This window comes from Bos grunniens, chromosome 11 (genome assembly GCF_055505025.1).
Source record: "Bos grunniens cultivar Pamir isolate PY7600 chromosome 11, Bosgru_T2T1.0, whole genome shotgun sequence".
In the NCBI taxonomy this organism is placed as follows: domain Eukaryota; kingdom Metazoa; phylum Chordata; class Mammalia; order Artiodactyla; family Bovidae; genus Bos; species Bos grunniens.
In genome coordinates, this window is record NC_141175.1 from 5,458,960 (window position 1) to 5,483,449 (window position 24,490).

Consider the following 24,490-nt stretch of genomic DNA (forward strand, 5'->3'; position numbering starts at 1 on the left):
TGGGGGTGCCCGAGTGCAACGGCCAGTCTGTGTACGCACATGCGTTGGGAGAGCCATGGGGCAGCGGCAGGTAGGAGCCGGCGCGCCAGGACCGCGTGCGGAAGCTCCTCTTGCACTTGCCGCAGTCAGGGCCCGTGGTGTTGTGCTCACACTCGCACTGCAGGCTGCCCTCACGCACGGAGCACAGGTTGGCGTGCAGGTTGCACTTGCACCTGGGGGGACATGGAGGGGGCAAGGCATCAGTGAGCATGTAAGCGGGCTGTTCCGGCTCCCTGGAAGGCTGGGAGAGTGTCGGGGTGGCCAGGAAGGGACCCTTGAGGCCACCTGTCCAACCTGCCAAGACTCTCCTTTGGGACAAGTACCCCTGATGCACCATTCTGAGTCCTTCCAGAAAGAGGTGCCCCTGGCTCCTGCCTCTCACGGGGTTGTCCCAGATGCTGTATTTTTAGTAACACAGCTTTTGATCACCATGGCTTTCAACCATGGTGGTTGACAGGTAGCAAGAGTTACCTGCCCTTGGTTGCATGGACCTGACCCTGGCCTCAGGTGGCATCCCTGCTCTTGGCTGTGGCCACACCCGTGCCCTTGAGAGCAGAAAGAAGCCCTGATTCCCAAAACCCTGTCAATTCATCCATACATGTATTATTCATTCATTCATTCAAATATTTATAGGCAACTCATCATTTTGAAACCAGTAAATAAAGGGAAAGAATCAAGCACTTGTCTTGCATGTCCTATATAAAGCATACCTCCAGGTAACCAACAATTGATGAGGGGATGTTTCTTTTTATAGAAGCAGTCCAGCTGCTGATTGAAGAAGGAAAGATAGAATTAGAAAGTTGTCATGCAGCATCCCCTACTGAATGGATGGCTGTGGGCACGGAGCAGCAACAGAGACGTCCAGAGAAAAACTTCCCAGTGGGAGGATACAGCCCACCCTGCAGTAGTCTCGTCAAGACAAATCGAACTTGAATCTGATCAACGCTCTGGAGCAGATTCTGGATCAGCTAGGAATTCATTAGGGAATACAGAGGACAGCGAAACAAACTAAACACCACCAGGGGGGATGCAGTAGCAAAAGCCAGAAGTGATGACATAGCTCCTAGGACTGATGAATTGCAAGGGGTGCAAAACTTGATACAGAGGAAGGAGGAACCCCGATTAAAAAAAACCTCAAGGGCAAAGCAACCAAAGGCAGCACTGGACCTCATCGGGGCCTTGGTTCAAACAACCCCTAAACTCAGATAAACAAAGTGTATTTGTGAGACAGTTTGAACACTGACTACCTTTGGTGATATTAAATTGTGTGTGTGTTAGTTGCTCAGTCGTGTCCAACTCTGCAACACCATGGACTGTAGCCCACCAGGTTCCTCTGTCCATGGAATTCTGGACAATTCCAGGCAAGAATACTGGAGTGGGTAGCCATTCCCCTCTCCAGGGGATCTTCCTGACCCAGGGATCAAACCTGGGTCTCCTGCATTGCAGGTGGATTCTTTACCGTCTGAGCCACCAGGGACACCCAGTGTTAAATTAATGTTTATTAACTGCAGTGATGGTATTGTGATTGTGTGTTTAAAAGTCCTTATCTCTAGAGACACACAAATATTTACAGATGAAATGATCTGATGGCTGGGATCTACTTCAGAATAACCCAGAAAGGGAGAACATGGGGAGAGATGCAGACAAAACGAGAAAGGCTATGAGTTAATTGCTGAAGTTGGGTGACAGGTATGTGGCAGTTCATTACAGCAGATTCTATTTTTGTATGCATGTTGGAAAACCTCTGTAATAAAAGAGAGAGAGAGAGAGAGAGTGCTCTACATTCTGATATGGGAAGATTTCCAAGATAAATTGTCAATATTTGTAAAAAGCAGAATAACATGTTTGGTAGAGTTTTCTTTTTATTAAAATAAGCAAAGAAAAATATTTATAGGGCACCTGTTATGTGCCAGACTCTGAGCTGGGAATGGTAAGTACAGTGGTTGATAAAGCAGATGGGGTCCTTATTCTGATGGAGCACAGCATCCAGCAGGGACACAAGGAACAGTGGTGGGGTTGGGGCAGGGGGTTGATTAATAGGTGGAGCCCAAGGGATTTTAAGGGCAGTGGAGTGATCGGTATGACACTGTCATGGTGGACCCATGACGTTATGTATTTGTCAAAACCTACAGAACCCAGATAGCATCAAGATAGAGCCCTAATGTCAACTGTGGACTTGAGCTGACGATGGCATGTCAGTATCGGTTCAGCAACTGTAACAAAGGCATCACAGAAAAGCAAGATGTGAATAACCTAGGTATTAGGAGCCCTCTGTGCAACCCACTCAGTTTTCTGTAAACCTAAAACTCCACGAGACACAATCTTAAAATGATAATTATGCCAATCTTTTTAATTATAACATCAACGTCAGTTGTCATCAGCGCCCACGTGTTCTACAAAGGAGAGGGGATCGTGGGGTCTCAGTCTGAGCGGGGAGCAGGATAGGCTTCCAGGAAGAACAATTTAAATCTGAGACCTGCAAGAGCATCAAGAGTTACTCAGGCAAGGAGGGGAGAACCTTCTGGAGGAGACAAGAACATGAGGGAAGACATCCCTGGGCCAAGAAGAGCTCAACCAATGAGGCCTGAGATGAGATGAAAGAGTGGAGGAGGCCAGACCTGACATGGAGGCTGGAATCTGTTCTGGAAGCCCGGGGAAGGTCAGAGGTGTCCTGCTCTGGCCTGTGTTTTATATGTCATTGTGGCAGCTCCATGGAGGATGCTTTGTCTGGGAGATCAGAGCTGGGGCACGGTGGGGTGGGGGGTGGCAGGGAGGAAGCTGTGCCCAGCTGGCAGCAGAGGGCAGTGGCCTGGACGAGGGTGGAGGCACCTGCGTCCCACCAGTGATGCCCAGAGTGGGCAACATTCCCCATCACTGGCTCCCAGCGTCTCTAAGACTGTTTCCCAAAAGCTTACCCAGCATTTCTCCTTCAGCTCACAACTCCCCTCCTCTTCACACCTCGCCTCCCACTCAGCGATGCTCCTCCTGGAGGGAGCGTGCCCCCTTAGCCTCTGCTTATCCACATGATGAATATTTAACTTCCTGCATCTTTTCGCCTCATAAATCTGTCTGCCAGACCCTTCATCCTGGCTCTCACTGCCCCCACCCACTCCTGCCCTCCTTGTCTCCATCTGACTGGAGCACTGCTGTGAGGCTGCCCTTCCAGGGCAAGGATCCCAAACCGGGGGGAGCTGCTTGCCAGGTTTCTAGCAGCCCTGCAGCTCTGAGTTAACCTGCTGCCTGCTGGCTTCAGAAATGTCAGAGCTGCCTTTCGTAATATATATATATTTTTAATAATTTTCTGTTGATATGTTGCATTTTCATTTTAATTCAGTTCAAGAACTTTTTCTTTTTTGGGCTGCACAGCATGCTGAATCTTAGTTCCTGGGCCAGGGATTGAACTCGTATACCCCACTGCCAGTGGAAGCTCAGAGTCTTAACCACTGGACCACCAGACAAGTCCCCACCTTCCTTCTTATAACTTCTCTCTGACATTAGATCATCTTGCAGGATGGTTATGGAAATTAGATACAGCCATGCTATGGGGTATGATAAAGCCATTAAATATTTATTTCCTGGTGGCTCAGCGGTAAAGAATCTGCCTGCAATGTGGAGACCTGGGTTCGATCCCTGCATCATGAAGATCCCCTGGAGAAGAAAATGGCAACCCACTCCAGTATTCTTGCCTGGGAAATCCCATGGACGGAGGAGCCTGGTTGGGCTATAGTTCATGAGGTCACAAAAGAGTCAGACGTGACTTGGCAACTAAACATTTCGTTGTCAGAGGCTATTTCAAGCCCTGGGAAATGTTCCTAATACAAATGAAAAAACCAAAACTAGTGTTTGCTGTGTGCCAACGGGCATCTCATTTGGCCTCTGAATGGCTACCAGAGCTGGTATCACTGTCACCTTCCCTTTGAAGACGAGCAAACGGAGGCTCAGAGAGATTAAGTATCTGGCCCAGAGTCACAGGGCTGCCCAAAACTGACTGGGACTGGAACTCAGAGATATCCAGCTCTGGAGTCCAAGAGGTGAATGTGGGTTAGAATATGGATTGTAAAAAAGTAGGGCAGCAAATCATGTGTATTATAGTGCTATGGACTGAACCGTGTCACTCTCAAATTCATACGTTGAAACCCTGACACTCAATGCAGCTGTATTTGGAGACAGAGTCCTTGGACTTCCCTGGTGGCTCAGACGGTAAAAGCATCTGCCTACAGCGCAGGAGACCTGGGTTCAATCCCTGGGTTGGGAAGATCTCCTGGAGAAAGAAATGGCAACCCATTCCAGTATTCTTGCCTGGGAAATCCCATGGATGGAGGAGCCTAGTAGGCTACAGTCCATGGGGTCGCAAAGAGTCAGACATGACAGAGCAAGTCATGTCTGACAGAGTCCTTAGAGGGGGAATTAAAGTTAAATGAGGTCGGAAGGGTGGGGCCCTAATCGATAGGGTTAGTGCCCTTATAAGAGGAGCAATAGACCCCAGAGCTCTCTCTATCATGTGAGGACACAGTGATAAGTAGACCATCTGCAAGCCAGAAGGAGGGGTCTCACCAGAAACTGACCCTGCTGGCATCTTGATATTGGACTTCTAACCTCCAAAATTGTGAGAGAATAAATAAATGTTTGTAGTTAAAGCCCCACACTCTGTTGGACTCCATTATGGCAGTCCAAGCAGATTATTATCAGACTATGGGCTTCCCAGGTGGTACTAATGGTAAAGAATCCACCTGCCAATGCAGGAGACTAAGAGGTTTGGGTATGGTCCCTGGGTTGGGAAGATCCCCTGGAGGAGGGCATAGCAACCCACTCCAGTATTCTTGCCTGGAGAACCCCATGGACAGAGCAGCCTGGTGGGCTATGGTCCATACGGTCACAAAGAGTTGGACACGCCTGAAGCGACTTAGCATGCACACACACACCAGACTACAGTCAGCTTCTGACTGTGTGTAAGCTCAAACCTGAAACACGAGGACAACACATCTCGGTACTCCTGCGGTTGTCGAGGGAGGGAGGGGACGGGATTGTAAATGATTTCTATTTCCTTCTTTGTCACTTTGCATGTTTCCTACATCTTCTACAGTAAGCAGAAAACAGATGAGATTTGAAAACCTGAAATCAGGCCAGGCTGGTTCCTGAGCTCACACAGGTATTTCCTCTCAGGAGGAGGAGCAGGTCTATAGGGTCCTGTTTGGGAAGCCACTGCTCCATGTGATGCTCACGACTCTCAGTTCCCGGGGCCACAGATGTCCGCCGAATTCTCTGGACTAGAATTCTGACGCATCAGCCGGCGCTAGTCTATGCTGTTTTAACTTCATCTTCCTCGCCCCCTGGTCCTGTCAGGCTTTACTGCAGCACAAAGCTGAAATAAACGGAGCTTGAGAAAGTATGTTCCCTGTCTCTCTGGAGCTCCAACCTACGATCACACATGTACTGGGGACCTACTATATGCTAGGTTTCGGGAAAGGCACAAAGAGGGTTGGGCAGGCCCCAGCTGGCACCGGGGACCCTTCTTCCTGGAAACATTAGACCCAAAGATGGTCCACGGCAAAGAAAGATTCTGTGTTTGGCTCTTATTGGTCAACACATATGATGCTCTCCTAATGCTGTCCTACCCTGCTCCCTGATTGCCCCATCCACCCAGGGCTTCCCTGGTGGCTCAGACAGTAAAGAAGCTGTTCTGCCTGCAACGTAAGGGACCCGGGTTTGATCCCTGGGTTGGGAAGTTCTCCAGTTGGAGGAAATGGCTACCTACTCCAGTATTCTTGCCCGGGAAATCCCACGGACAGAGGAGCCTGCAGGGCCACAGTCTATGGGGTCACAAAGAGCTGGACACGACTGAGCGACTAACACTTTCACTTTTTCACCCAGAGTCCTAGTGTGCATTAGCACATCAAAGGCTCTGACAAGTCCTTCAGGAAACAAACCTGCTGAGTTGTCTAACTGAAGTTTGCTGGCAAAACATATTTGACCTCGGAAGGTTTTCATTTTTTTCATCTGAATTCCTATTTAACATCCCACAGAGCTAGCTGGAGAGGAATACCCCAGCCGTGTGGAAGCAGGAATGTACACCATGCCTCTGGCCTGAAGATCAGATATTTTTAGATATCAGCTACCGAAAGAAAAGATTGCCATCTTAACTTTGGCTGATCACACTGACCTTGGCTTGTTAAAAATTTGTTAAAGGGCAGCTGAATCTGAGAAGTGTATTGCAATTACAATAGATGAGAGTCACAGAATGTGAGAGCTGGACAGGCCTGGCAGCGGTGAGAGGTACAGGTGGAGAGAAGCCTGTCCAAGGTCATGCAGTTTAAAGCCCACTCCGGATCCAAATCCAGACATTTCTCCCTGACCCCGGCTCTGGCCTGCCCCACACTGGCCATCCCCTCCCACCATCTTCATCTCCCAGAGGGTGTCTTGGCTTCTCTGCCTCCCTGGTTGAGTCCTGGAATGAGTATGGAGAGCAGTTCTGTGCTGGGCAGGGCTGCCAGGAGGAGCCCACACGGCGTGGGGGAAGGCCCACCAGGACTGGCACAGAAAGAGAACCCAGTCAATGGACCTGCTTCTCAGACTTCCTGACTTGTGCAGGGAGCTCGGGTGATGCTGCCTGTGTGTGTGTGTGTGTGCATGCGCGCACATGTGTGTGGGGCTTCACCTTTCTGGCTCTCTCTGTGTCCCTCTGTGTCTCTCCAACTCTCTGTCTCTCGCTGTCTCTGTCCACCACGGTTCTGATCCTGCTTTCCTCTGGACCTCTGCACATGCTGTTCCCACTGCTGGATGCGCTGCCAGGCTCTGCTCCTTTCTCCTAAAGCTAACACCTAGTGAGAGTTTTAAGTTCAAGGCCCAATGCCACTTCTGCAGGCAGGCCTTTCATGATCCTGCCTGTATCAGCCCCTGCTACACTCTCCTTTGTCCCAATGTTCGTTGTGATCAGCGTCATCTCCCAAAGTGGACCACGCGAGATGGTTGGAGAGATGTGAGTATGAACTGCACAACAGTTTAATAGTTTTTTTTTAGTTTTTATTACACAGCTCCCCTGATAGCTCAACTGGTAAAGAATCTGCCTGCAATGCAGGAGACCTGGGTTCGATCCCTGGGTTGGGAAGATCCCCTGGAGAAAGGAAAGGCTATCCACTCCAGTATTCTGGCCTGGAGAAGTCCATGGATTATATAGTCTTAGACTTATTTGCAGAGAAGGCAATGGCACCCCACTCCAGGGCTCTTGCCTGGAAAATCCCATGGATGGAGGAGCCTGGTAGGCTTTGGTCCCTGGGGTCTCTGCGAGTTGGACATGACTGAGTGGCTTTGCTTTCACTTTTCACTTTCATGCACTGGAGAAGGAAATGGCAACCCACTCCAGTGTTCTTGCCTGGAGGATCCCAGGGATGGGGGAGCCTGGTGGGCTGCCGTCTACGGGGTTGCACAGAGTCAGACACAACTGAAGTGACTTAGCAGCAGCAGCAGCAGCAGACTTCTTTGGGATTCTCCACTGATAGTTCAGTTGGTAAAGATCCACCTGCAATGCAGGAGACCCTGGTTCAATTCCTGGGTCGGGAAGATCCCCTGGAGAACGGATAGGCTGCCCATTCTGTTATTCTGGGGCTTACTTTGTGGCTCAGTTGGTAAAGAATCCACCTGCAATGTGGGAGACCTGGGTTCGATCCCTGGGTTGGTAAGATCCCCTGGAGAAGGAAAAGGCTACCCACTCCAGTGTTTTGGCCTGGAGAACTCCATGGTCTGTATAGTCAATGGGGTCACAAAGAGTCGGACACCACTGAGCAACTTTCACTTTGATTACACAGTAATTTTTTAAGGGACAAATTCACCAAACCTGGGAATCTCAGAAATATTATTGTCTAAGCGAGGCCAAAATTTAAAAGTGTATTCATTAAAAAAAAATCAGTAAGTAAACAAATCATTTGACATATCCTTATGCTAAAGACTGGTACTAGAACTCAACCTCATGCCATCAACAAAACTTAGCTCAAAATTGATCAGAGACCTATATGCAAGAGCTAAAATTAGACAACTCTGAAAAACAAACGGGTAAATCTTTGCAACGTTGGATTAAACGATGGTTTCTTACACATGACACAGAACGTACAAGCCACAGAAGAAAAAATAGAGACACTGGACTTCATCAAAATTACATACTTTTGTGTTTCAGGGGGAAGCCATCAGGAAAGTGAAAAAAGTGGAAAAACACACAGAGTGGGAGAAAATTCTTGCATTCTTAACTGAATCCCTGTGAAAACCCGGAAGGCATCCTTCTTCCCATTCTACAGGTGAGGAAGTAAGACTGTGGTAGGTCAAGAGCCACAAGTCACCCCAGGCCTCTGGGTGGAAGAGGCTGGATTTGAACCCAGAACTGTTGGGTGCGGTACTCGGGCTTCATCACCACTCTACCCCCTGTGTCTCTCAGCACCCCCCTTACCTTGATTCCACCTGGATGATGAAGGCCGGGGGGAGGGCCGCTGGGCTGATCCTCCCAAGCCCATCACCAATTCTGAGGCCCAGCCTTGGCCAAGGAAACGCGGGAGAAAGAAACTCCCTTTCCTGCCTTCTGTCCCAACACCAGCCGCTGCCTGCGTCTAGAGCGAGGCAGGTGGTCCAGACTCCCGGCTGCACCTCTGGCCCAGACGTTTCTCCTGCATCCATGCGATCAATTTTCCCAAGGAACTGCTTTCTGAATCTGACCTTTGAGAACCATCAGTCTCACCAGAAAACCATCGCCTGTGCCACCTGACCCCGCTACACAGCAACTCTCGGCTCACCCATCGGGAAGCATTATTTAATAATGAACAGAAGGGACAGTGCAAGGCCGGCCAGCCCACGGGACCTGCCCCTGGCCAGCAGTGCCCCCTCCACCCATTCAGGATCTGCTGCCGTCCCATCACAGAATGCCAGGGCTTTGACCTGTGGACAGCAGCAGGAGTAGGGGAGGGGCAGAGGTGCTGAGTCAGCAGCCAGAGCGCCAGGCCGATTCCCTGCTCAGGTTTTGCCCAGGCGACCTTGAGCAAGTCACTTCTCCTGGCCTCAGACCTTCCAGTTGCAAACGGACAGGCTGAGTTACATCTTAGCTTTTCAACTTTTCTAACATTCGGTTGTTCATGGGTGCCCAACATACTGTTGTTATCCAGCACACAGTGGGCTCTAATCAAGAGGGGCTGAATGACGGAGGAAGAAAGGACGGGAGCGGCAGATGCTGCACAGAAGCTCTCTGCGCAACACCGGGCACGGAAGGCCAGGCGGTGCCTCGGCCGGAGCGGCGTGGGGGCGGGCGGCCAGCCTCGGGGTCTTAGTCTCCTGGTAAAACTGGGGACCTGACAGCTCCCATAGGGCCGCACAGTGAGAGGACGAGGACGGGCTGGCATGGGGGCAGTGCTCAGCACAGGGTCGGCACTTAGCCAGCCTTCCATACACGCCAGCCGCGCTGCCCTTGTAATGACCACAGGTGGTATCGGTGGGAATCTTCGGACTCCTAGGAACAAAGTCCGTCCTTATCTGACAGGCGCCCAGCCCCATGGGACAGCTCCCCTCATCCGAGCTGCCCTGCCAACACCCTACCCTAGAGCCCCTCTTGGCAGCCAGCACAAATGCCCCCATCAGTTGACTTTTTCTCTGGGTCCCTGGGGGCCCCCACCAGGGGAACACGCTCAGTGTCTTAGAGTCGCTTCCCTAAAGGGCCTCCTGTCACTACGGTTGCCAGATTTAGCAAATAAAAATATAGAATCCCTGGTTAAACTTGAATTTCAGGTAAACAGGAAATAATTTTCAAGTGTAAGCATGTCTCAGAGATACCATGGGTTCAGTTCCAGACCAATGAAGCAAATGCAGCAATAAAGGGAGTCACATGACATTTCTGGTTTCTCAAAGAATATTAACGTGATGTGCAGGGACTTCCCTGGTGGTCCAGTGGTTGGGAGTCCACCTGCCAATGTGGGGGACATAGGTTTGCTCATAGGTCTGGGAAGATCCCACAAGCCGAGGGGCAGCTAAGCCTGAGAGCAGCAACCACTTGAAGACTGGGGGCTTAGAGAATAGCTTTCTGAAGGAACTGCTCTGCGACAAGAGAAGACCCCACATCGCAACAAAGAGTAGTGCCCACTCACCACAACCAGATAAAGCCCGTGCACAGCAACGAAGACCCTGAGTGGCCAAAAGAGAGTTACTCGTTACACTAGACTGTAGTCTGTTAAGTGTGCAACAGCATTATATCTACAAATATGTACAGGTTTTAATTAAAGAAATGCTACATTTTGAAAAATGCTAGCCCTCATCTGAGCCTTTGGTGAGTCATAGTAGTAAGATCACAGATCAATGATCACCAGAACAAATGTAATAATAATAAAAGTTTGAAATAGTGCAAGAATTACCAAATCGTGACTCAGAGACCTGAGGTGAGAAGGAAGTGAAAGTCACTCAGTTGTGTCCTACTCTTTGCGACCCCATGGACTTCTCCAGGACAGAATATTGGACTGGGTAGCCTTTCCCTTCTCCAGGGAATCTCTCCAACCCAGGGATCAAACCCAGGTCTCCCGCATTGCGGGCAAATGCTTTACCAGATGAACCACAAGCAAAGCCCAAGTATGCTGGAGTGGGTAGCCTAGCCCTTCTCCAGGGGATCTTCCTGACCCCAGGAATAGAACCAGGGTCTCCTGCATTGCAGGCGGATTCTTTACCAACTGAGCTACCAGGGAAGCCCTGAAAACAGTGTCAGAAAACCAGCACCGACTGACTTGCTTGGTGCAGAGCTGCCACGAACCTTCAATTTGTGAAAAGCACAGTATCTTTGAAGTTCAATAAAGCAAGAGCAATAAAACAGGCTCCGCCCGCGTGTCCCATGAAATAACTGGGACGCGCTCGCACTAAGCGCACTGTTAACACTTGGGGCTTCTCTCAAGTTCGGGTTTGGCCCGCAGCCTGCATTCATCTGGCAGCCCCACCTGCCACCCCTGCTCACCCTCACGGTGAACCACGGCTTCCGCCCGACCCCCGATCCCTTTCAAGGCCTGGCCTGGGATATCCCTGCCCACCCACCCACCGCAAGCTTGTCCGGCTGCCTGCCCGCCCACCCTCCAGAGAGGGGGGCACAGCTGCCTCCCCACCTAAATCGCTAAGTCCTTTCTCGTTCTCCAGTTGATGAGTCCCTAACGAGCCCCAGGGGAGGGCCAGGAAGGACCGGAGGCGGTGTTGAGCCTCACCTCCTGGAGCAGGCCATCACACACAACCCAAGTTCTCAGGGAAACGGGCCCTGCTCTTGTCAGGAGGAGACTGACACGTGGACTTCACCCCATCCCGTCCACCCGCCAGGCCTGGCTGGGGGCCTGACAGCCGCTCAAAGCACGAAGCTCTCGTCAGGACGGCAGGGGCGCCAGCCTGTGCCAGGCACCAGCGTGCCCTGCCCCGCAGGGAGGGGCAGGCAGTGCCCGGGAGCTGCTGGCGGGAGCGCCATCTGGACACGGGCTTGGCACCGGGGCTCCACGAAAATCGTGAGCTGGGCCCTCCCCTTCTCAGGGTGAGAGAAGCCGGGGGTTTGGAGAGCCTCCCAGACAGGAGGGCGGAGGAATGTAGGTCAACTCCTGGCTGCCGGAAAGACCAGAATGAGTGATGTCATCGGTTTCTGGGGGAAAGAGGGGGAAGCAGTGAGTTTGGGTGAACAAGAGACCTGGGTGCTTGGAAGTGGGAGGGGAGGACGGGGCGGGGCTGGCCCCCCTCAACCATCAACCCTGCACTCACGGGTATGCCCAGGTCGGGGGCGCACAGGAGAGCCCAGGACCCCGGGGGTTCTTGGTAACCGCTCCCCTCTGCCTGGCACCTCCCCCACTTCTTTTCCCCCTTGTCCAAACGTCATTACATATGCAGCCTTCTGGGGAAGGATGGGCGTATTTCTGACACCTTGAAGGCTAGAGTTGCTAGAAACAAACTTCTATTTAAAGCCAGCAGCAGTGTCTTCCCGTCTCTCTTGCCAGAGAGAGCATTTATCTCCGGGGAAAGACTGTTCTTTTGTCTGGGAAGAAAGATTGCAGTGGGCTGTTGGGTGTACAGGGGAGCAAACCCCATGCCTCCGCTGGCCTGGAGATGTTAGCAGGTGAGGGTGGACACGTGGGGGAGAAGGCTGACCCCGAGAAGGGCACGCCCCTCATGGAAGGGCTCATGCATCTGGGGTTGGGGGCCTGGACCCCAAGGAGGAATGGGAGGCCATGGGAGGGGGCTGGGAGCTCGCGAGAGATGTGGTCCAGGGGCCGTGCCCCCCAGGAAGCTGGTGGCCAAGGCCAATGGCTGGATCTCGGGGTCATTGCTGGCTAATGGCCATTCTTTGAAGTGTCCCCTTTGTGCATGACTATTCTCATTGACTCGCCCCAGGGGCCGAGTCCCCTTGTGATGGATCGCTGTGGCCTGGGGGTGTCAGACCTTTAGGGGGTTAAGAGAGAGACTGTGTTCTTGGCTGGTACACACCAGCAGGGAGAGACGCATGCATCAAGGAAGCAAGCAATGGTCAGGAGAAATGCCTGGAGAGGACGGATCAAGAGGGGATGAGGGGGAGCTTCCCTGCGGTCCAGTGGTTAAGCCTCCACACTTCCAATGCAGGGGGCGAGAGTCAGATCCCTAGTGGGAGAACCAAGACCCCACATACCGCACAGTGTGGCCAAGAAATAAAAATAAACTACGAAATTCCCTGACAGTCCAGTGGCTACGACTCCATGCTCTCACTCTTGAGGGCCTGGGTTCAATTCCCGGTCTGGGAACTAAGATCCCACAAGCCAAACAGTGTGACGGCCAAAATATAAAATACAAGAGGTGACGAGTGATGAGGATAGTTGGGGATCCCTGTAAGGGATACTGGGCTCATAGAGAATTTGTGGAGTGGGGGCAGGACTAGGGTATTATCGGGAAGAGGGCTCCTAGATGCTGGAGAACTTGAGCCATCTGGGTCAAAAAAGTGCGAGTCAGGGCCTGAGACCCCAAGAAGAGGGGAGACTGAGCGCCGAGCCGCAGGGTGCAGGTGTGCGAGACCTCAGCTGCCCGGCGTGACCTGGTGCTCTCAGGGCGATGAGGATAAATGCCGGCTGCTGGGTCTCCTGGAACGCAGTCGGGCCCGCAATCGAGTTCATTGGCCAAATCTGATTTGGGCTTCTGTGCGAAGTCCTCTTGTATTAAGTGCTTTAACGGACATCACCTCCTCCAGTCCACTGATAAATCCTATTACCCATTATAAGGCCAGAGGCAGCTCCTCGGCCAGCAGCAAGCGGATAGAAGGGTGCTGGGGGAACTCGGGCGTGTGGCTTGGGGGAGACACGGTGTGTGTGTGACCAGGCTGGTGGACTAAAGCAACGTCATCTCTTCGCCTGTGGGAGAGCCCAGCACCCTGGAGGGAAGGGCCAGACCTGGTGGGGGGGTGGGTGCTGGGGGGGTGGGAGAAACATGAGGTGCGCTGGGTGCGCTGGTGGAAGCAGGGGGGCTGGAGGGACGGGGTGGGTGTCCACAAGCCCATTGGTTCTGTCGCCCCACCTCCTGGCTCCCAGATTCCAAATGTGCCCCTCTCTGAAAGGATTACTGATGGTAAGGCCCATCTGTTTGTGTAAATAAGTTCACTCGTTCATCAATGAATTCCCCAAATACACAGCCCGGCTCCCGGGTTCTCGGTGCTGGCCTTACAGTCTTACAGGCGAGGAACACAGACCCAGACCCTGTTCTCACAGAGCTCGGAGCTCGGGGTGGGGAAGGGGACGCAGCTGGGATAGCACAGTAGGACTGCTGCTCTTCTAGAAAGCCCGAGAGGCGGGCAGAGAGGAGGGCCACCCGGATCCCAGCCTCTGGGGGCCCCAGAGAGGTGCTCTCCGAGCCAAACCCTGAGGAATGGGAAGTTTGCCATGCAGCAGGGGTGCGGGTGTGCAGGCTGTGTCCCAGGAAGAAGGAACAGCTCAGAGGCAAGTCAGAGGGCCCCTGCTGTGGGCAGGGGGCTGACCTGCCAGAACACAGAGCCCAGCACACCCAGGGGGGTGGGAGGAAGGGTCTGTGGCCCATGGGGACGGAGTTTCTAAGGTCAACGGGGAACCCCTGAAGGGCGCCGTTCCGGGAAGTGGCGTGACTGGGCTTGGGTTTGGAGAAAACCTCTGCGTGGAAGGGGGCGGGCCAGTCATCTCCCCAAGCAAGATCCTGATGGAGTGTGTGTCCCTCTCTGGGGGGCAGGGGTGGTGATGGGTCCACGTAGGACGTGCTCAGGCTGACGGACCCGGGATTGGGCTGGGTAGGAATCCAGAGGTGGTTACACTGGTCAGAATGGCCATCGTCAAAAAGTCTCTAAGTAACAAATGCTGGAGAGGGTGTGGAGAAAAGGGAACCCTCCTGCACTGTTGGGGGAAATGTAAGTTGGTGTAGTCACTATGGAAAACAGTATGAAGGGTCCTTAAAAAACGAAAAATAGAGCTACCATATGAGCCAGCAATCCCACTCCTGGGCGTATACCCAGATGAAACTGTAAGTCAAGAAGATCCACGCAGTGTTTACAGCAGCCGAGACACGGGGACAACCTAAACGTCCGTCGACAGAGGAATGGACCAAGGAGATGCAGTGGACGTTCACGACGGAGCACTGCTCAGAGAGAAGAGGAGCGAAGTTACGCCGCACGCGGCACGAATGGGCCTAGAGATGACCGCACCATGCCAGAAAGGGAAAGGCAGATGCCAGACGAAACCACTTGTACGTGGAGTCTCGGATACGACACAAATGAACCTGCCTACGAAACCAAACCAGGCTCACAGGCGAGAGAACAGACTTGTTGCCGAAGGGGAGGGGCTTAGGGGAAGATGGAGTAGGAGTTCGGGATGAGCAGATGCAAGCTTTTATATATAGACTGGATAAACAACAAGCACCTACCGTGCAGCACAGGGGACCACATTCAGTATCCTGGGAGAAACTCTAAATAGCCCACGAGAAACCGTAATGAGAAAGAAGACGCTTAAAACGTGTATACAGACGTCTAACTGAACCGCGCTGCTGTACACTAGAAACCAGCCCAATGTTGTAAATCGACTATACTTCAATGAAAAAAAAAGGGGGGGAATCCAGAGGCAGGCATTTCCTCAGAGCGGAAGGAGGCAACTGCAAATGCGGGGAGAGGCCCCCCAGACTCCCCAAGGCCGGAGCAGGCCGGCCGAGGCTCCTTGATGACCCTGGGCTGCTGAGAAAGCCCCAGCTCCGTCCTCCGGGTCAGCTTCTGTGAGCCGGGGTGCACGGCGGCGGTGGGGCGTGGGATGCGTTTGTGACTGATGCTTGTGGAAGCAGCTTCCCGTGTGTAGGTGGGGCTGCATGCGTGTGCGGCCTGGAGGGCTACATACACGGGAGCACCAGTGAGTGTGAAGTGTGCTTGATGTGGGCGGTGTGCCGGCGAGCCTTCAAAATGCCCACCCCCCTTCCCCCTGCCCATGCTCCCTCTGCTAAGGGGCAGGGAGGCGGCCAAGCCAGGGCAGCAGTGGAACAGGACCTCGCAATTAGCCTGGAATTGACCTGCCTCTTCCCCAGCTGGATTTCCCCTGCCCGGCCCTGTATGTCCGGCCCACGCCTCATTAGCCCCGGTTACAGCTACATAGATCCTGCGGATCACCAGGCTGGGGGCGGGGCACAGGAACCTGCCTGGTCCTCCACACTCCCTGAGATGCTGTTGGCACTAACACTCTTCCAAGGTCACTACCTCTAACATGAAAATAAGTTTCTCTTTGCTGCACACCCAATGACTCATGAAGCAGGTGGGGCAGAGAGCCGGCCAGGAGCACAGATCCAGGGATTCATCTTGCCTGCAGCAGGTCCTTCACGTGAGCGAGGTATCCGTAGAAAGGGGCTTTGGTTCCCCTGACCACGTACTGACTCCTTATGAGTGACAGGGGCACCCATCTCCTGAGCACCTGCTGCATGTCGTTGGGTCTTGAGCTGAAGACCTGCGATTCTCAAACGGCTCTCAAAACGATAGGGTCCCATTTCACAGACGGGGAAACTGAGGCCCAGGGAAATTGAAGAGACTTGACCTGGGTCATAAACTAGCAAATGAAAGAGTCTGAATTCAAATGCAGGCTTCTCTTTGACACCCAGGTGGGCCGCCACTGACTCATTTCAGAGAGACCTCGGAGCCGGGAGGATGACTGCTCTTGGTTGCCATGAGGATACGGGATCCTTAGAAATGTAAGAAGGGGGGGAGGTTGCTGGCTTAACTATTGACTGTCAGCCTGCCCCTGTTTGCTTCTCCTTCCACACTGTGGCAGAGCCCCCTCCATCCTCCCAGGCCCTCCACCCCACCTGACTGATTTCTCCAGCACATTCCCCTGTGGGGGGGAGGTTGATGGCTTAACTACTGACTGTCAGCCTGCCCCTGTTGGCTTCTCCTTCCACACTGTGGCAGAGCCCCCTCCATCCTCCCAGGCCCTCCACCCCACCTGACTGATTTCTCCAGCACATTCCCCTGCTGCCCCTCTCTGCCTTGTCAGCACCCCAGGGTGCTGTGGTCCCTCCTTCTCTTCAGGAAGAATCTTCTCCTTCCCCCAGACTCCCCATCAGCTCATGTCCTGTTTCCCTGCTCCCTCTCAGGATCAAATTTCTTGAAAGCCTTATCAGCAGTGCCTTTTTTATTTCCTACTCCTTACTCATTAAAAATGTTCTGCATTCACCCTGGAATCCAGTCAACCTGGCCTTCATCCCCGATTCCCCCAAACCTGCCCCTTCAAGGCCACCTTTGATATCCCTATTGCTAAGTCTACAGACCCACCTTCCTGTCCTCTGTCTGGACCCCATAGTGACACTGGACACTGATGCCCCTGCCCCCTTTACCCACTCCTCCTGCTGGGCTTTGGGGCACTGTCTTTCCAGATTTCCTCCCCCCATGGCTCCTCATTCTCCGTGTCCTGCCCTCACTGTCTAGCTTCCCAGGCTCCATCCCCAGTCAGCCCTCATCTTCCTCCTCTGTCTCGGAGCCTCACACACTCTGGTGGTGTCGGCTGTCATCGCAAAGCCCAGGACTCCTGGTGCCCAGTGCTGCCTGCCCTTCAGACTTGGCTGTCCAGAGGCTCCGATCTCAAGGGCATCTCACAGCAACAGGTGCAAACAGAACTCTGTCTTCCTTTTTGGGGACAGCCACTCAGGAAAACTGATCCCCAGTTTCTTAGAAAGTTAAACACATACTTATCATATGAACCCGCCATCCCACACCCAGGGATTCACTCAAGAGAAATGAAAGCTTGTGCTCACTCCCAATCCTTCACACGAGTGTTCAAGGCAGCTCTTTTCAGTTGCCCCAAACTGGAAGCGACTGTAATTCCCTTTGACAGGTGGGTGTCTTAGGGGACCGTTGACCAAAATTGCCCTGCTTGCCTCCACAGGGGGCATCCCCCACCACCTGAGCCCTGGCGTCAGGTCAGCCCTCCCAGCCACCTTTCCTGTTCTTCCCTGTTTGCTACCTTCCCAGCAACCTGAGCCACCCATGGTGGTTTCGCTTGTTCATTTCTGGTTCTCTACAGGACTGTAAACCCTGTGGGGCTGTTGGATATGAAGCGCCTGGCTGTGTTGGACACATAATACATATTGCTATGGACTGAATTGTGTCCCCCAGAAAGACAGATTGAAGTGCTAACCTCTGGTGTTTGTGACTCTGACCTGATGTGGAAATAGGGTCTTTGCAGATGTGATCAAGATATAAACTAAGATAAGGCGATACTGGAATAGGATGAGCCCTTAGTCCAATCTGACTGCTGTCCTTCTAAGAAGAGAAGACACATGGAGAACACTCTGGAGACAGAAGAGCAGAGAGAAGGCGCCACACGAAGACAGAAAGGATGGAGTGGTCCATCTACAGGCAGGGGACGCCAAAGATGCTGGCTCCCCGTCGCAGTTAGGGGCCAGACTCTCCCCAACAGGTTTCATGGAGAGCATGGCCCTGCTGACACCTTGATTTCAGACTTCAAGCTTCAAGAACTCCATGACAATACATTTCTATTGTTTTAAGTGCACCTGACGTGTGGTACTTGGGGATGGCAGCCCTAGGAAACTAACACAAGTGCCCACTAGAAACATTTGTTGGGGACTTCCCTGGTGGCTCAGTGGATAGGAATCCTACTGCTGATGCAGGGGACATGGGTTTGATCCCCGGTCCAGGAAGATCCCACATGTCTCAGGACAGCTAAGCCCATACGCCACAACTGCTGAGCCCACGTGCTATGACTACTGAAGCCTGGGTACCTAGAGCCCGTGCTTCGCAACCAGCGGAGCCATCCCAGTGAGAAGCCTTCGGGGCATCAAAGACTAGCCCCCGCTCTCTGCAACTAGAGAAAGCTCGCTTGCGGCAACAAAGACCCAGAGCAACCAAAAATAAGTAAAGAAAGTTTAAAAAGGACCAATGCTGGTCTGGCTTATTTTTGAAAAATATTTGTTGAGTGAAGTGCTACAACGGTGCTGAAACTCTCAGAAGGAAATCCTCCTCACTCAGCAGGAGAAAGGGGGGGTGCTGGTTCCCCCCAGGGCTGTTGGAAGGCTTTACTGTTAGTGACTCCATTCCTAACTCACCTGCAGGGCTCCCCACATCTTCTGAGACCCCAGGCAAACCCAGGACCCCCTTCCTGCCCCTCCCACGAGAGGTGGGGCCATACCGGGTAGATGGGCAGCCCAAAGGCACCAAATGCCCCCTGGGTCCGCCTCCCGGACTTGGCAGTGGAGCCCACCCCCGCAATCCTCCACACGGCTCTGCCTGTACCCCATTTCTCGGCAATATTGCGCATGTCTTGTCTTTGGTGAGAGGCAATAGTTCAGGAGGCTTGGCAGATTTGGTTACAGGGTGTTAACTGCATCTCACCAAATCTCTGCCCCTAATGAGCTGGGAACATACATGCTGGGTTGAAAAAATAGAAAGTAAAACACGAAACTGACTCTCCAAACGTGCTGGGATCATGGACCCCCTTGGAATTGGAATAAAAACTAGGGCCCCCCCCTGGGCCGACTGCACACCCACACAGCACTTAGCATGTACTTCTGGGAGACCGGGAGCCTTAAAGCCCACCCTCCTGAAAGTTCACAGGCCCCTGAAAGGACCTCTGGAGTGTGCAATCCTGGTGTTTACTGACGCAGTGGTGACCCAAGCACTTACTGCCTGTTACTGCCAGCCATGGCTCTGATCCTCTTCATAGTTTATCTTATTTAAACCCCATGGTATTATCTCCACTTTATGGCGGTGGAAAAGGAGCCACAGACAGGCTGAGAAACTTGCCTTGGGTCACCCCTGAGCCAGGAGTCGCGCCTGGACAGTCTGACATGGAAGTCATCCACCTACTTCTTCTTCTTGTACGTGTGTGTTAAAATACATATAACATGTCATGTGTTAGTTGCTAAGTCGTGTCTAACTCTTTGTGACCCCATGGAGCATAGCCTGCCAGGCTCCTCTGGCCATGGGATTTCCCAGGCAAGAATACTGGAGTGGGTTGCCATTTCCTCCTCCAGGGGATCTTCCCGACCCAGGGATAAAACCCACATCTCTTGCATCTTCTGCATTGGCAGGCAGATTCTTTACCACTGAGCCACCAGGCGAGTCCTTATACATAATCTAAGACTTACCGTTTTAAAGTGTATAGTTCAGTGACATTAAGTACATTCACATTATTGTGCAACTACCATCAATATCCTTTTCCAGAGAATTCCCTGCTGGTCCAGTGGTTAAGACTCCGAGTTTTCACCGCAGTGGCCCAGGTTCAATCCCTGCTTGGGGAATTAAGATCTTGCAAGCCACATGGCATAGCCAAAAATAAAATAAAATTAACAAACAAAGCAAAGGAATTACCTTAAAAAATACTTCTCTGGAATGCTTACAACATGTCAAAGAGAAACTCTGTACCCTCTACATAATAACTCCATTCCCCTCTCCCCTACCCTGTAACCTCATTCCACTTTCCGTCTCTAAGAATTTGCTTTTTCCTGGTGCTTTACATATGGACTCAGAAAGTATTTGTCCTTCTGTGTCTGGTTTATTTCACTTGGAATAAAGTCCACAAGGTTCATCCATGTTGCAGCAGGTGTCAGAATATCCTTCCTTTTCAAGGCTTAATACTCTTCCTTAATATTAATCCAAGGCTTAATACCAATATAGACCACATTTTTGTTATTCCATCATCGAATGACGGACACTTGGGCTGTGTCCACCTTTTTCCCATGTGAATAACGCTGCTAGGAACATGGTTGCTCAGATATCTGTTCAAGTCTCTGCTTTCAATTCTTTGGGGTATACCCAGGAATGGAATTGCTGGATCATATGGGAATTCTGTTTAATTTTTTGAGGAATCAAAAAAACTGCTTTGCACAGTGGCTGTGCCATTTGACACTCCTATGACAGCACACAGGGATTTCAGTTTCTCCACATCCTCACCAACACTTGCTGTTTTCTGTGCTTCTGAAAACAGTCATCCTAACGGGGTACCTTCATCTATTTCTCAGTCTCCAGGGGGCTTCCCTGGTGGCTCAGTGGTGAAGAATCTGCCTGCCAGTGCAGGAGACACACAGGTTTGATCCCTGGTCCAGGAAGATCCCACATGCCCCAGAGCAACTTAGCCCATACGCCACAACTATTGAGCTTGTGCACTAGCACCCCAGAGTCACACTTGCTGAGCCCACGTGCCGCAACTACTGAAGGCTTAGAGCCTGTGCTCTGCAACAAGAGAAGCCACTGCAATGAGAAGCCTGCACACGGAAACTAGAGAGCAGCCCCCACTCGCCACAACTAGAGAAAGCCCACATGTGGCCACAAAGACCCAGCAGAGCCAAAAAGAAAGAAAGAAAGAAAATGTTCCTTCTCAGCTTCCCAAGCCTCAGTTTCCTCATCTGTATGCTGGGGATGATGCCCCTCATGGGGCAGGATCAATGAGGAAACACACATAAAGGACTCAGAATACCACGTGGCCCATCAGAACTGCTCAGCAATGACAATTATCATTATGGAAGGAGGAAGCCCCGCTCCCAGCCTCGGTGGGGATCACAGAGCTACAAGGGTCAGCGCAGACAGAGTAGAACTACATGCTTCCCTTCCTGCTCGTGTTTCCTGTGGGTCATCGGAGGAAGAGACTAGAATGTACAAAGAGTCAGTGGACCGCCTTCTGCTCTCTCTGGTCCCTCCCTCCCCTCTTTGCTCCCCGCCCCCCCCCCGCCGCCCTGCCACCAACGTGCACAAAGCCTTCTTCCCTCCTGCGGTTTCTATTCTTGTCCTAAGTTCCTTCCATCTCCAGTTACTGGGTGATCAATAGGGACAGGATGCTTATGGAAGAAGACACGAAGGCAAGAAAGGGGAAGGGGCCAAGGGAGGGGGAAAACCAGGCGGGTGCTGGCCAGCCCAGGGCCTCGGGTAAGAAGCCAGACCCCGGCGGCATCTGGGGAAGCTAGTGGATTTCAACACCCACCCAATTCTCAAATGGTAGCTATAGCTTCTGTTCCCTTAATCAGTGATGTATAGGTCAGGTGCACAGGACCTTCATCTGATGCAAGGAAACTCGTTCCACCATCTCCCACCACCACCACCCTGCTTGACTTGAACACCTCCAGGAACGGGGAACTCACTCTTCTTTTTCTGTCCCTGGTTGACTAAGGCCCAGCTGGATGGCTTCCCTGGAGCCTTCAGGAGCTTTCTGGGTGGAAGCCTCGGACCCAGGGCAGGGCCTGGGGGTGAGACTAGGGCAGTGAACACCTCCCTTTGCCTCTGCCCCAGACCCAGAGTCAGCAGGATCGGGGAGGCGGTTTAGCCAGAGTTTGCCTGATTTCGGATCCCAGGGTCCCCGGCCTGCCGGGCGCCTGTGGGATACTACAAGTGCAGGGGCTATGCTGCCAGGACAGTGAGAAGACAGGGACGTCCCAGAGCAGAGGGGACACACTGACACACTCGGGAGCTACCCAGGCTGCAGGTGTGGCTTGTTTCCCTGCACAGGATTTTCAAAGAATTGTGAAGTAGGTGGCCATATTTCAAAAAGCAAGAGATTTCATATATCTGTATCTATGCATGCATGTTCAGTCATGTCCAACTCTTTGCAACCCCACCTTTGTCCATGGGATTTTCCTGGCAAGAATACTGGAGTGGGTTGCCATTTCCTCCTCCAGGGAACCTTCCTAACCCAGGGATCAAACCTGCATCTCCTGTTGTCTCCTGCATTGCAGGCAGATGCTTTACCCCCCCTCCCCCCCCCCCTCTATATATATATCTGCGATGTGCCTTCTTTCACAACTTCAGAGTATCTGGCAACAACTGGTCTCTCCTCCTCTCTCCAGCCACCTAGCCAGAGGAATGAGACTCCAGGGTAAGCTCTTCAAATACATCATTTCATTCAAGCCTAACCCCTAGCTGGTGAGGTCCTTACTATATCTCCATTTTGCAGATGGGAAAACTGAGGCTCAGACAAGTTTAGGTGATCCAGCTAATCAGTGATGCAGAAGAGATTCAAACCCTGGTTGGTCTAATGATGCTTCGACCTGGGGGGGGGGTCCACATCTCCAACTCCTGGGAGTAACTTTGTAATGATAAAGCCTCTGGGTGTTGCCTCCAAACTTACGGGATCCAGAGCTCTCAGCAGTGGGGTTGGGTGTGCCTGCCTGTCTGAAGCTGGTTGCCTGCAGGGCCGGCTGCCCTTGACCACTGTGTTGAGAGAGGAGCAGGCCTTTGTCTCTGCTCCAAGCACCACCTCATTCCTGCTCAAATCCGGATGCTGCCCCAGACGCACTGACTTAAATAAAGCCAGCCACCCTCCCCGTCCGCACCTGAGGTTCCCCCTGTGTAGAAGGGGAAGATCACACCTGCCTCTCTCCCAGACCTCCAGGAATGGGAGCAGGCGGGATTCCCTCCCCCACTCTCTTTATCTCAGACCCAGAGTGGGCAGGACCTCCAAGGCTGTTTGGCCTGGTCCTGCAGGGAGGGGAGGCGGGTGGCGGACAGCGGTCCCCAGGTGCTATGTGCTTCCTCCCAGCCCTGCCCTGGGGGCCATGGTTCGTGCTCCCCCTTCCTCCCACCATCTGATTTGTACCAGTTCCTCATCCCCAGGGGCCCAGGCTTCTCCCTCTGCCGCCCTCTCCCCAGCTCAGAGCCAGGTGCCTCTGCAGGCCCGCTCCTGCCTCCCCCTCCCATCCAGGTCCCCCTTGAAGCTGGAAATAGCTGACTTGAGTGACAGGGCTAGAAGCAATCACAGCACCAAAAGACCTTTGGATTCCACAGAGATAGACTTGAGCTTGCCTGGGCACTCTTGGGTTGGATCTTGACTGTTTGGAATTCAGTTTAGCTGTGAGATCTACCTATGCCCGCTGACCTCGGCCTCCTTATCTAAAAACACAAGGTGGAGGGGAGTGCTGTCCCTGTGGATAAGGGTCTATGGGGGTGGAGATCAGGTCCGGCTTGCTCAGAGCTCCAGCTTGTGTGGTCTTAGGGATTTACTAATCATGGGGGAATCAAATGACTATAGATTAACTAAGATACATGTGAGTCCTTAGCTCACTGCTCAACAGGAAAGGAGCCCATCACAAATAATAAATCTCAGCTACATCATTAGCACGCTATAGGGGGAGGCACCATGGACTCTGGGTGATAAAATTCTGAGCAAATCCCAGAACAGGTTCAGTTTGAAATCCCAGCACTCAAGAGCCCTGGGTCCCCAGGTGCCTACTCAGGAACACCAGGGGCATCGTCTGGGCAGGCCATGGCCACCTCTGCCACCCCATCCTGCCTCTCTGGCTCCCTGGCACAGCTGGGCTTTCCCACCTGGATTTGAAAAGCAGCAGCAGAGGAAGTCACGGCCCTTTGCTGACCCATCTAACCAGACCTAATTAATCGATAAGCCAAGTTGCCGCTTTCCTGCCAACCAGCCACCTGAAGAGTACTTACTTTATCTGTGAATCGATTGCGTGCTTTCGCCACCACTATGGCTAATCCCCGCTGTCCACAGAGGCTGGGTGCCAACGGGAGCTGGGAGCTGCTGGGCAGGGACCGCCCTGCCACCTTGCCAGGGTGGCATGGGCTCCAGGCAGCTCCGATCCTCATGTTACAGATGGGAAACTGAGGCCCAGACAGGGGTGCAGGGGGCGGAGCTGGAACCTAGCTCAGCTGCCTGCCTGCCCCTCCCCGGCCTTGGTCACCCAGTACCAGCGCAGCCCTCTGGATTTGAATGAGGCTGAAAAGCTGAGATTCTTTTCTGCCCCTTTTGTCCCTTCCCACATATGATTTGCCCCACTTCAGCATCACAGAGTCCTTCCTAAGAGAAAAATGACCTTCACCCGCCTTGAGGTAGGAGGGGTATGGCCGGTCCTGGCTGTCAGCATCCAGCCCAGATCCTGTCACCAGCCCAGACCTCAGGACCCTGCCTGAGCCGCCTGATAAAGTGGAAGGCAGGCCCTTGAGCAGATTCCTGAAGGTGAGGAACCCTCTGCAGCAGTCCGAGGAGGACAGAAAAAAGGCCAC

General features: G+C 52.7%; 1 protein-coding gene and 1 long non-coding RNA gene across 11 annotated transcripts in view; one reads left to right on the top strand and one right to left on the bottom strand.

The window, feature by feature from the left end:
• Nucleotides 1–24,490, bottom strand: part of NTNG2 (netrin G2) — a 72,834-nt gene that overhangs the window by 15,850 nt on the left and 32,494 nt on the right. For all 10 annotated transcript variants that reach the window (XM_086324425.1, XM_086324423.1, XM_086324422.1 and 7 more), the window contains one exon: nucleotides 40–212. In XM_086324425.1, the coding sequence (XP_086180551.1) occupies nucleotides 40–212 (173 nt within the window). The remainder of the gene's footprint in view (nucleotides 1–39; nucleotides 213–24,490) is intronic.
• Nucleotides 11,452–18,418, top strand: LOC147362376 (uncharacterized). Its single transcript, XR_015135725.1, has 3 exons — nucleotides 11,452–11,557; nucleotides 16,129–16,218; nucleotides 17,547–18,418. It is a non-coding gene; the product is annotated as an uncharacterized LOC147362376 (long non-coding RNA).